This window comes from Tachysurus fulvidraco, chromosome 5, assembly GCF_022655615.1.
Source record: "Tachysurus fulvidraco isolate hzauxx_2018 chromosome 5, HZAU_PFXX_2.0, whole genome shotgun sequence".
Lineage (NCBI taxonomy): Eukaryota > Metazoa > Chordata > Actinopteri > Siluriformes > Bagridae > Tachysurus > Tachysurus fulvidraco.
In genome coordinates, this window is record NC_062522.1 from 10,041,121 (window position 1) to 10,054,269 (window position 13,149).

Here is a 13,149-nt window from a genome sequence, read left to right on the forward strand (position 1 = left end):
GTTTTAAAGACACATAAGCAAAACATATTGAATTTATAGATAATATATGAATACTCTATCCATAGATATAGCAGCTTGTAAAATATAGCATTTAAAATAAATAATTATTAGACTTTAGGGTCCAATGTAGAGCGCTTTTTACGATAAAGTACCGCTTTCTATAGTATTTGTAGTCAAAACAACATGATTTGTCCTTTACTACGTATTTGGTTCACCCTGTGTGTCATCTCTGGTTCATTTTACCCTTATAATATTAGACTTTTGATACGTTATGTACAAGACCAAGGCTTCAATTTATGTTAAAGTGCCTTTAAAGACTGTGTTAAAAATCTCTGTTGAAATGATGTGTCACAGATGATGCTGTGAGACTCTGCTTGACTCAGTCACACCTAAAACTTTCCAAATAAAAGTCATCTTGGTATCTTTATACACCACAGGATTTTCTTTTTTCCGTATTGCCAAATAAATTGTCTTTAGCTTGTTTTTCTAAAACTGGAAAATAGCTAAAAAATGAGTCCATTTGTACATGTAGATGTTGATGTTGGTTTGATTTCTGATTGTCATCTAATAACATTTTGGTCAATGTCTAATAGCATTTTTGGTGCTACCAAAAAATAAACATTTTGTTCAGTCCAATATGGCATCTAATTGTACAAGAATCCAATTTTACACCAGTAAGAGACCTGTTTTTTACACCAGTAAGAGACCCTAAAAATCAGATCAAATTTGCACTATTGAAAAGTCTAGCAGAAAGCTTCAACATTGCTTTCTCTGTTATTTATATGATTTCCAGGGTTATTATTATTATCTCAGCATTTAATACAACAGCATGCATTAAATACTTAATACTGATGATCCTCGGATCTTATTCGATTCAAGTGTTTGCTTCAGCAAATGATGGACATAAATGTTGTCAGGGTGGAGAAATCTTACATGTATTACTGTAGCTAGACTCCAGGGCAAGTAAATGTTGCCAAGTCTTGTGTTTTGATTTCATGGAAGCCTAAGTGACTTGACTAAAATTTGGGAGCTGTAAAATATAAAATAAAAATCTACAATGAGTTAGTTATGTGCAAACAGATGCAATACAGAGAAATATATTTATAAAGGACATTGTGATATATCACTATAAATAATACACCATTCTGGCTAGTCTTTAGCTGTTGTTGCTTTAGCTTCATTGTGTTTAACCACAAAGTGACTGCAGATTTATGTCTGACTTTATTCTGCTAGTATTTGTCAGTTATTCTTTAATGTTTCTGACTGGAAAGATTGTGTGTCATCCATGCTTGCTAATTAATTTGGCTATAAAAGCCAGTGTTTGTAGTGGAAACCAGAATATTGATTTTCCCACCTATACCTATTTAAATTCATTTAAATTTTTTATGGGGCTTTTCTATATCACCTCGGCATATCCTATCCTCGACATAAGCTCAACATAAATCATGATTATTTCAAAACACCCGACCATATCGTGTGAAGCGCATCACAGAGTCCAGCATTGACCTAACGTTTTCTGTATTCTGTTGCATTTTATTGGGTGAATGTATTTGGTATGGGAGCTATCCTGCCATTTTATTATCCTCATGCTGAAGAGAAAATAAACCCTTTACATTTTAACATGAAAAGCATTACCTGATAACCTTCTTGATGGAAGACACAATTTTGCTCATCAGGATATATTCAGACAGGCCTTGTATATTTCAGAGGAGAATTAAAAAAAAAAAAGTATAGCAAGGTGCAATATAAAATAAATATAGTATGTATCTGTTAGACTCTATAGTAACATTCATGTATAATGCTGTCTACTGTCTGCTGACAAAAATATAATACTACTTGAAAAACAGGACACAAGATGTAACAATGTACCATGCTTCATCCACATTAAGTTAAGAGCTTTGTTTAACTGCGCTTCAGAGAGCTGTAAATACTTGGCCTGTTGCTTATCCACACTGAGGAAAGTCCATTTTTGCTTTCCTGAATAAGTCTCACTGGTCAGTTTGTCTGGTTGAGGCAGCTTGAGGGTGAATGCAGGTACTGTTGCTACTGCAGAGGAAGTGTACAAGCAACCTCAGAGAAGACTTGTAGTGTGTGAAGCTCCAGCTTTCTCAGCGTGGGCCTTCAGAAGGTCGACTATTTCAGAGTGGGAGAACTTGATGGCCAGGGACAGTGCGGTGTGCCCGTGCTACAAAGTAAAACATACATAGATATACACGTTTATAACGGCAATTTTGATTTTGTGGAGCAAAATCGGGTCAAGGTGCCTATTTTAAAAAAATTACACTATTAGAAATAAAAGGTTCTTCAATGTTTAATTAATGTTTTTTTTAATATACAAAAGAAAACATCACCCTGAATTGTGTGTGTGTGTGTGTGTGTGTGTGTGTGTGTGTGTGTGTGTGTGTGTGTGTGTGTGTGTGTGTGTGTGTGTGTACATACACAAACACGCATACTATACGTACTGTACAGACGTGTGATCATGTGATCTTATTTTATTCTTTCATCATGTTTGTCTGTTCTCACCGCATAGTTCGCTGCAATATCTAGAGAACTACATCTAAAGCTTAAAATTTTATACCTTGAACCAGTTGTGATAAAAGAAATAATTCTCTCCAAATGTTGTTGCTACTGGGTTTTTACCATGTGATGGCAGTGTTGTATTTTTAAAAGCTCATAAGGAACTTAAGATGTTTCATTTAATGTTTCCTCTAAATGAAAAAGAAATGCAAATAAAATTTGCTTTAGTAAATTGAGCTGCTGGCTGCACTGAACTCTCTCTATCTCTCTCCGTGTGTGTGTGTGTGTGTGTGTGTGTGTGTGTGTGTGTGTGTGTGTGTGTGTGTGTGTGTGTGTGTGTGTGTGTGTGTGTGTGTGTGTGGATCACCTACTTTATCTTTCAGGCTAGTGTCACATTCTGTTCTGTCTAGCAGTAGTTTGGCTATCTCAATGTGGCCGTGTTCACAGGCACACATCAGCGCCGTGGAGCCATCTTGGTCCTGTGTGTTCACATCGGCATTACAGTTGAGAAGAACCTGGACCATCGCTGTGCGCGCATGACTAACTGCCAGCATCAATGCTGTCTGACCAGACTGTGAGGAAAAAAAGAGTATCGTGGTTAAGAGAAAATCTTTTTTTTTTTTAAACATTTTTAAACATCTGCATGAATCATGGTCAGGGATCATCATGGTTAGGGACACAGTCAGGGACACATTCAGGGACACAGTAGTTACAGAGTTATCATTGTAGGGACACAGTAGTTACAGAGCTTAACACAAGAACAATGGACCCAAGTAAGGGATAAATTCTGGATGAGATTCTAGTTCCATAATTACTCTAACCAACCTACCAACCTGTATGCTTTTAGAAAGGAAAACTTGAGAACCCAGAGGACACAAGAAGAACATAAAACCCCCCAAAAAAAACTGAGCTCAGGATTGAACCAGGGAACCAGCGACCAGGGCAATGCTACAACATTGTGACATTCCTTTTTATGAACTTGTTTTTTTTTTTTAAAAAAAAGTTGCTATCAGGATAAACCTTAGCACTGTAAATGGAATAAAGGCTCTAGAGAGCAGGGAGGTTTTGGTGTAACACGTGTCCTACTGACACAGATGGAACTGTTTCTGAGGACTACGAGTGGCTGACTAATCAAAATTATTACAGCACAGTTAGTGACAGATATGGATACAAAGCTAATTCTGCAGAAATGTAGATCCCTACTGAGTAAGCAAGCGGTCACGGTGACAAAGAATATCCCTGAGACAACATGAAGAAGAATAAGAAGACAGCTTGAGAGGAAACAGATTCAAAAGGAAACCCCTTCTCTTCTGGGATTGTCACTGGATTGTGGGATTATAAATCTTTACTGTACACAGGAGTAAGAGAGTATAGTCAAGCATTATTGTGTGCTAAAAGGATGTGCAGTCTGAGAATATTTTGTATTAAACCCCTGGGATGCAGAACACAGAACAGTCTTAATGATGTTTTTACGGAAGTGCAAATCTTTGGGGTATTCATGTAAAGTCACGAGTGCAAGCAGACGTAGAGCATTAAGATGAATCAGTCAGCTCACAAGGTACTGTAAATTGCTGATTCTTTTAAGAATAATATGTATACAGAAATACTTTGTTAGCTAGAGAGACAAACATATTCCGGTATTTTCTTTTAGATATCTCCGATCCTGGAAAATACTAGTACTAAAGTCTAGAAAGAATTCTTATCGGAAAGCAGAAAGAGTCTAAGATGAATTTATGTTATGATCATTTATAGAATTTGTACATGACAGCATGAGCTGTGTTTGTGTGTGTGTGTGTTAAAGTACTAGTCTAACTTTGTATTTTTGGATTACGGGTCATTTGTACCTACTGGAAAGAACTAATACAAGTATGTACCTACCTGGCCTGCCCGGGCGTTGATGTTTCCCAGGCTCAGTAGGTGCTGGGACACTTCCATGTCCTCAGGTCCTTCTGCTGCTGTCAAAGCTGCCAACATGATCGCCGTGTAGCCGGCTTTATTCTGATGATCCACCTCACAAAGCCCTTAGGAACATTATACATAAAACATGCAAGAACATTTACATACAACACTAAATAAAGATAGAAAAAGGGAGATAACAAGTCATATTTCAACCATAGAGGTGAGCCATTGTTAGAATGGTGTTTAAAATTGATGCTTCATCTCACCAGTGTCCAACAGGAGCTTGACTACTTGGAAGTTGGAGTGGGAGACACTGTAGTGTAGGGCCATGTTGCCGTTGCCATCAGCCAGGTTTACTATATAGCGCAGGAGAGTGGGGGTGTGATTTCCAACTTCTCTCAGATACAGAGTGACCGTATCTGCCTGGGACTCTTTCTGACTGGATACACGGAACCATTCCTGATAAAGCACCATCAGAACCTGCCTCTAAAATCGAGAGACACCACAAAAGCAATCAATATTCTCTTCTCATTTATTGAAATCTCCTCTTTGCTCTTTTTGGGTTTTCTTTTTGCATCGACAAGAACAATTTTAATCATCTTAATAAGACATTTTCATTCAGTATAAACCATTTAATTATCATTGCAATCCAGTGTGAGATGTTTTTGCCTCTTTACACAGAATTTTAGTGGTTGAAGACTTTAGATTCTTATAAACAAGCTCATTGGGAATCTCAGTGAGTAGAAATGGTTTGGATATCAGCATTATTTGCCCCTATCAGGCTAGGTAAAAAAATTTTAAAAACGTATGAAGCTCTGAATGTCTACTTTCATATGAGTCATTAACCATTAATGGGGATTGTGAAATGACAAAAAGAAAAACCGATGATGAACATGGACACAACCAAAACATGCCAAAATTCAATTTTCTTTTTGCTCTCTGGGAAATAGGCTTTTAAAAAAAAAGTGAAAGTGAGAAAAAGAAAAAAGTGACTTTAGCTTAAGTGTTATTCAGAAGTCAGATGAAACTTATACACATGGGCAGAGTTTCCTGCGAACAGAGATGTGTCTCAAACAAAGAGCAATATTAAAGTAATAATATAATATAATATAATATAATATAATATAATATTATATTATATTATATTAAAGTAATAATATAATATAATATAATATAATATAATATAATATAATATAATATTATATTATATTATATTATATTATATTATATTAAAGTAATAATATAATATAATATAATATAATATAATATAATATAATATAATATAATATAATATAATATAATATAATATAATATAATATAATATAATAATATACACATAATATAAATCTCTATTTGAGGATAATATAACATATGTTAATATGGCACTATTTATTAATTATCATCCTTTTTAAAATCCACAAGAAAAGTTTTTTTGACACATTGGAAATTTCATTTGAATAACAATCGGAGACATTGCTTATCTCAGAAGAAGAATTATTTTTGGTTTAAATTATGATCACCAAAAAAGTTTCTTAACAGGAGAACACTGGATAAACAACAATATCGGCATTATTTTAATACTTTAACATATTATACTTAATCAATTTCACATTAAATCAAATACACATAGACATAGACAAGTGTCATTTTAACTGTATCCAAACAATTGGATTTCTTACCATATCTTTGCTTGGTGCAGCAACTTCTGCCATTCGATCCTTTAGGTAGTGACAAGCTGCCATGAAGTTTTTATCTACAAGTTCACTGCGAGAACATAATCAGCAGCTCAGTAGTAATTAAAATAAGACACATGTTCTACACAAGTCTTTGTTATTTAATAAATAAAACTTGTGATAATCTTTTGATGAAATAAATACAGAAAGTAGTAATACATGTAAAATGCATGTTCAGACTGGATTGTGAGGCTACAATTGTAGAATAATACAATAAATAAAATATGAAATAAGCTTCTAAAAAAAATCTGAATACAAATTAGGGTGCTAAGACTTACTTATTACTTATTTATATTAAGACTTATATTACTTATATTATATTGCTTGTTTATTGTTACTATTATTATAATAATGCTATGCATCAGCATTACAGACAAAATATAAAAACAACCATCAGAGAAACTTTTATTTAAAGCTGAGCCTATTATATACCCTTACTGAAGAATCACACACATTTCACATGTGATCAGGTGAATGCGGTGTGGTTAAAGGTGATGAACATACAAAAGTGGCAAAAGTGCATATGATCGCATAAAAGCACAAAATAAAATGTAAATATACCAGAAAAAAGAAAGAAAATTTTAAAAAAGTAAATATACTGTAAAAAAAAAGAGAGAGAGAAAGAAAAAAAAGAAAAGAAAAAAAGAAAACACTGTAAAAAAAAATATAAAGTAAAAAAAAGCAAATATACTGTAAAAAAAAGAAAAGTAAATATACTGTAAAAAAAAAAAAAAGAAAGAAAAGTAAATATACAATATTTGAAAGAATAATGTTTTTTTTTTTTGAGAAAAACAATTCTGAAAATAAAACCAAATGATCTATATGTGAAAAATGATCTTGTGTAAATAAAATAAAATAAAAAAACTGTGATTTTTGTATTTTTGCAAATTTGCATTATACGCTTACTGTATGAACATGTGAAGGTTGGGTGACTTATAAGGGTATTTTAATGTAGATACCGTTTTACACACACACACACACACACACACACACACACACACACACACACACACACACATATATATATATATAATAAAACCAGAAAGCCTGAAATCAAGAATACTGAATGTGCTGTGTATTGTGTTAACCACCTCTCAGGATGTTGTCTAGCACATGCTCTATTTAGCGCACGTCTTTCTCTTTAGAGCTGTGGTTTATGTTTAGAACAGAATTCCAGACATCCATATGCTCATCTCCTCTCTGCTAGAACTATATGTGGCTTCCTGGCTTATTGAGCTTGTTCTCATGGGTAAGTTTATTAAACCTGTCACTCAGCATTTGTCTGCTTTCTATCTCTCGGCTGAAGATTGGTAAGACAATGGCCAGGATTGTGTGTGTAAGAAAATGGGTCGATATGCATCAACACACATGACATACAAGTTATGATCCTAGAATCCTCTGTGGAGTCTCATTCAGAAATCTGTATTAATATACGTATATACAAACATATTTCGTAAGTGAAATAATCTACCTCAAGTCAGAGGTGACTATAAAGATAATTCACATTATTAAAATCTGAGATGATCGTGCTCACACAGTCACATAGGACTTTTATTATAGTAAATGACTAGTAATAGATATAGTCATATTACCTTAATATTAATACAGAATATTAATATAAACGTAAACATATAACGAATATAATACAAACCCTTACTAAAACAAATTAAACTATTTATTTTTCATTTTTATTTGTAATGTTTTCTTATTCAAAGTCTTTTATATAATATAAAGTACAATAATACATATACAAAAAGACATATAATAAAAAAAGTATATTATAATTAAACTAACTGAACCTGAAGGAAGTTTGTGGTCAACATTCTTGTTCATAAATGTGTGTGTGCGTATTCTACATACTGTGGTTTAAACAATTCATGGAACAGAATAATGGCTAAAAAATGATAATATAATGAGATTGAGTTAGTTCAGCCATTATGAGCAAAAAATATCTCATCTGATGATCATCATTAGTGAAATGATCATTGTTTTTTCTGATGATATCTTAATGTGATACATCACATGATATCTGGATGACAAGGAAAGTGATTTTCTTTTTTTATTATTATTATTATTATTATTATTATTATTATTATTATTATTATTATTATTATTATTATTATTATTATTACCAGGCTTTATTCCCTTTGTATGAAACTGATCAAGCTCTGTGCATCCTAGAAGCACAATGTTATGTATAGTATGCATGGGTGTTTTTCAGACTTTGCTTAACATGGCTTCTCTTTTTTTTCTCCTGGCCCCTCTTTCTCACCTGCTGGGCTGCTCCTCCTGGGGATCAACACCAGTTTGGAGGTCTTTAGGATCCACAGAACCCTGGGACCCCCCTGCCTGAGCTTCTTCAGCCTGCTCCCCAGCAGTAGCATCCTCTTTCTCCTCCTCTGGGACCACTCCACGTTCCTCTCCCTGTTCCTCCGTCTCCGAGCTATCCACTTCCTCCTCCAACTCCTCCTTCTCTTTGTCTTTCTCCCTTTCGTCCTCATTCTCCTCCCCACTGGACTCCTCACTGGATGTTGTCTCATAGCTGAATAACACAGATAGCCTTGGTTATCGATGTCACTCTGTTAAGGTTAACTGGCTTATACGAGTAATCGGCAAACCTAGCAGCTATGGAACAGAATGACATCAAGTAACAGATAGAAACCATTACAGACAGTCTGGTTTATTGTGTCTTACTTAAAAGTACTTTTATTTATTGAAGTTTTACAATGTGTAAAACAGAACGTAAAGAAAAGAAGGCTGCTATGAATGTACTAAGGAAGTGTGTGTGTGTGTGTGTGTGTGTGTGTGTGTGTGTGTGTGTGTGTGTGTGTGTGTGTGTGTGTGTGTGTGTGTGTGTGTGTGTATACGTGTCTGTGTGTGTGTGTGTGTGTGTGTGTGTGTGTGTGTGTGTGTCTGTGTCTGTGTGTGTCTGTCTGTGTGTGTGTGTGTGTGTGTGTGTGTGTGTGTGTGTGTGTGTGTGTGTGTGTGTGTGTGTGTGTGTGTGTACGTGTGTGTGTGTGTGTGTGTGTGTACGTGTGTGTGTCTGTGTGTATAGATATGTGTGTGTGTGTGTGTGTGTGTGTGTGTGTGTGTGTGTGTGTGTGTGTGTGTGTGTGTGTGTGTGTGTGTGTCTGTGTGTCTGTGTGTCTGTGTGTCTGTGTCTGTGTGTATAGATGTATGTGTGAGAGAGAGAGAGTATGATTCTAATCTGTGTTATAAGATAGGAGACTCTTCTACCTGCTTGAGAAACCCAGCCCTTTCATTAAAATCATATCAGGAAGCAGGTAATTCCCATAATTCCACAATGAACACAGTGAAGTGGTGTTCATGTATTTGCCAGGTTTAATTACTGCAAAAGTAATTTCACATCCAATACATACAAATGTCACTGTGCAGTAGATAATAATTTAAAACTTTATTTTTTAATATTCATGAAAAACTGTCTTTCTGTTGCAGTTTATACAAATCAACTAATCTAAAGGCAAGTATGGTATTTTCCCCATGAGGCAGTATAAGCATGAACTTTTGCATTATAGTATTAGTATCTAATATTTAGTATTAACAATTCACAGCAGATATTTATTCACATATCAAATGGATTTTCTTTCTTCTTCATCCTCATCCTCCTAAACTATTAACCACTTTCTTTCTAAAATAAACTAAATTGAACTAAAAGCCCTATTTTCCACCCCAATATCACATGGGGGGGGGGGGGACTTCCAGGTAGATTATTAGTGTAATAATAATAATATCTATAACTTGCTGACAGTTTTTAGATCAGAGAAACAAAGCTGTGTATAGAAACCTCATACTAACTGAGCTGTGGTTATCTGAATGTCACTCTGTGCTGTATTGTTTGCCTGGATCATAGCTGCATGGTTAAATTCTGAAATTACTAGCTGTCATCTCTAACAACAGCCCTGCCAGACTCCTCTTAAGATAATCCTAGCTGATCTACAGGCTTTAGTACACAAATATATCACCTCTATACCAGGATAACAGTAATTGCTTCATCTGCAATGCCATGTAATATTATTACCACTATTACCTGCAGATTCATTTGGAATTAATGCATATAAATGGATGTTTATTTAGTTTTATTTAGGGTTACATTTAGAGCCATGGATGCCAATTATGTTTCATGTCGAGCGCTACAGCAGACTGTTTTCTTTTCCGAGAGGATCCCAAGTTCAACCCATTTTAAAAGTCAATAGCCATAAACTTTCCCCCATCCCCTATAAAATATATAACTACTACTACAGCAAAAAGGCACCACAAGGCACAGTCATTACTGACTTGAAATTAACTCATGAATGGCCAGATCCATATGTAAATGTAAATTTATACACTAATATGCACGATATACCAATGCCAACTGCTGACAACAGTTGTTAGTAGAACACATATTTATATATATATATATATATATATATATATATATATATATATATATATATATATATATATATATATTTTTTTTTTCTAGAATGAATCCAGTCTTAAAGTAACAATCATAAAATCATCTGCTAAACATATAAGCAGATGAGCACTAAAAGCCACCTTGGCACCAGTTCTACAAGTGTCTGGAACTGTACTGGAGCACTGAACAGCGTTTTATTTTCAGATGGTGTTTTGATGATGGTGGTGAAGAGTGCCCCAGAATCATCCAGCAGTGTTAAATTGGGTTGAGATATCTCAGCTGATTCAACATCCCTCCTCTGCTGTTCCAGAGACCTGTAGAATCTGTACCAGTAAATCTGATCTGATAGCTTGAGGTATCCCATTATTTTACTGAAACACTGTAAAATGCTATTATTTATTTGTTTGTTTGTTTGTTTGTTTGTTTGTTTATTATTTGTTGCTAGTTTGTAGTGATTTATATAGAGCAGTAAACAATGAATAAGTGAGTAATAGCATGATTGCAAAGAGAAAATGACTGTACAGGATGATCAACTATCAGATCTGCTCTATCAGGGTAATTATATTGCTGCTGAGTCACGGGCAAACACAGCTGAGATACAGCCTCCACCAGCACTGACCTGATCCAAAATGCAGAGAGCCGTTTGTTATTGCTGAGGTTTATCCACTTTTCACTCATAGCTCTTCATCTACATCACCAGCAGCAAACAAAACTGACATCTACAAGGCCTATAGTTCTACCTGATCTTTGGGACGATGGATGAAATAAGCAAAGTGGGAATAGTTAAGACAGAGCCGATTTAATTTGATTGATGAAAATGACATTGACCTTTTTGGATACAAAGATGAAAATATGACATTAGCCTTCATGGCAAAATAAGCAGTGACTTGTTTATTCATACAAGCCTGATTATATATGCACTGCACTTCCATCTGCATTAGTGGACATGAGGTTATGTATAGTTAATTGTTTGTACAATGACTTTGGCTTATTTAGCACAATAAAATTGCTCTCAGAAAAAAATAAATCTACATCAGTATTTGAATGTATCCAAATTAGCACATGGTGAACTTTTAAGCTCAAAACTAAACCAGAAAACCTTTTTAGATCTAATAGCATTTTTCAGGTTTGTGCATGTACAGACTGTACAATCATACAGTGTTTTTCTTGGGTATTAGTTAAAATATTATTTTGACACAGCACAAGGTCTAGGAGATTTAGATATACAAGGACAAAGGGCAAAACAAAATATTTATAACAAGGACCATTCATTAAGTAGTTAATATTCAATTTCAATCAACTTAACTATCACATGAATCTGATCAGGAAAAATCAGGTGTAGTTGAATGATTGAATAATTAACTATAAATCTATAAAAATGATTATAAATCATGACATTTATTAAGGTAAAAGACAGAGTAACCATGAATTAGTAATGAGAAAATCTGTAGAAACTGCATCCCTAAATGAGGAATTAAACAAATCCATAACTTATCCGTACTTTGGCAAATACAAAATAACCATCAAGTTCTAGAGTGTAAAATCAGCATCTCTGCTGCAAATAAACTTCACCGTACTCAACATCATTGTTTTGCCAGAATTTAGAAGGAAAACATTTCTATTTATCTACAATTATATGTCACCATCATCCAATGGAACAACTGTATCGCTGCTCATATCCAACATCCAACATAAATTATATGTCGAAGAGCCTGTACATAAAACGTATTGTTGTGGGACAATATGCTGTACTTTTTTATACTGAAAATTAGTCTTAATGCAAAAAAATCTGTCTATTAAGCACTTGTCTAAACTGACCGATGTTTATAAACCTGTTCATTAGAAATCTATTTAGAAAAAACATTGCCAGTTGCAGCAAATGGAGCACTTAACAGTACCAATATGGAAACCCATCACTGACTCATTTTTTTCTCCATCACAATTGTATTGAGTTTTACGTGGCTTTTTTCATAAATACCCTTATCGATTTTACAGCAGAACAAGCAACTGGAACAATTAAATCAATAATTTTATTCTCTTGCTTTAAGATTCTCATACATTTAGCATAAGCAAAAAAAATTGTTTACCCTCCATTTACACCAACAAATTTCAGGTTTTTCTTGGCTCCTCCAGTCCTCTGCTTATCAGAACAGTCATTCTTCTTCATGATAGATTTGAGGCCTGGAAAGGGAATGTGAAGTGTGGTCAGTTTTGAAGTTTTTTGCCATCTCTCCACCATATTCTACAATTTGCATGTCTTTGGACCGGGGAGGAAACCGAAGTACCCGGAGGAAACCCCCGAGGCACGGGGAGAACATGCAAACTCCACACACACAAGGGGAGGCAGGAATCGAACCCCCAACCCTGGAGGTGTGAGGCAAACGTGCTAACCACTAAGCCATTGTGCCCCCCTTCTTATTATAATGTTCATTAAAAATAAAAAATAAAAGTTAATTGCCCCATGGCTTTCTTTGTGCATTTCGTAGGGTCAGTTAAAAATCGAAATAGGCATTAGGCTTCTTTTTACAAATAAACCCATATATATCGACAGTATATAAAACTTAATAAAAACATTACATG

General features: G+C 34.5%; 1 protein-coding gene across 3 annotated transcripts in view; it reads right to left on the reverse strand.

The window, feature by feature from the left end:
* Positions 1-492: 492 nt before the first annotated feature.
* kank4 (KN motif and ankyrin repeat domains 4) overlaps positions 493-13,149 on the reverse strand; it is a 55,131-nt gene continuing 42,474 nt past the window's right edge. For all 3 annotated transcript variants that reach the window (XM_047813974.1, XM_027147006.2, XM_047813973.1), the window contains 7 exons: positions 12,657-12,750; positions 8,422-8,691; positions 6,096-6,180; positions 4,683-4,902; positions 4,396-4,538; positions 2,889-3,089; positions 493-2,185 (listed from right to left, as the gene is read on the reverse strand). In XM_047813974.1, coding sequence (XP_047669930.1) covers positions 2,072-2,185; positions 2,889-3,089; positions 4,396-4,538; positions 4,683-4,902; positions 6,096-6,180; positions 8,422-8,691; positions 12,657-12,750 — 1,127 coding nt within the window. In that variant the 3' untranslated portion in view covers positions 493-2,071. The remainder of the gene's footprint in view (positions 2,186-2,888; positions 3,090-4,395; positions 4,539-4,682; positions 4,903-6,095; positions 6,181-8,421; positions 8,692-12,656; positions 12,751-13,149) is intronic.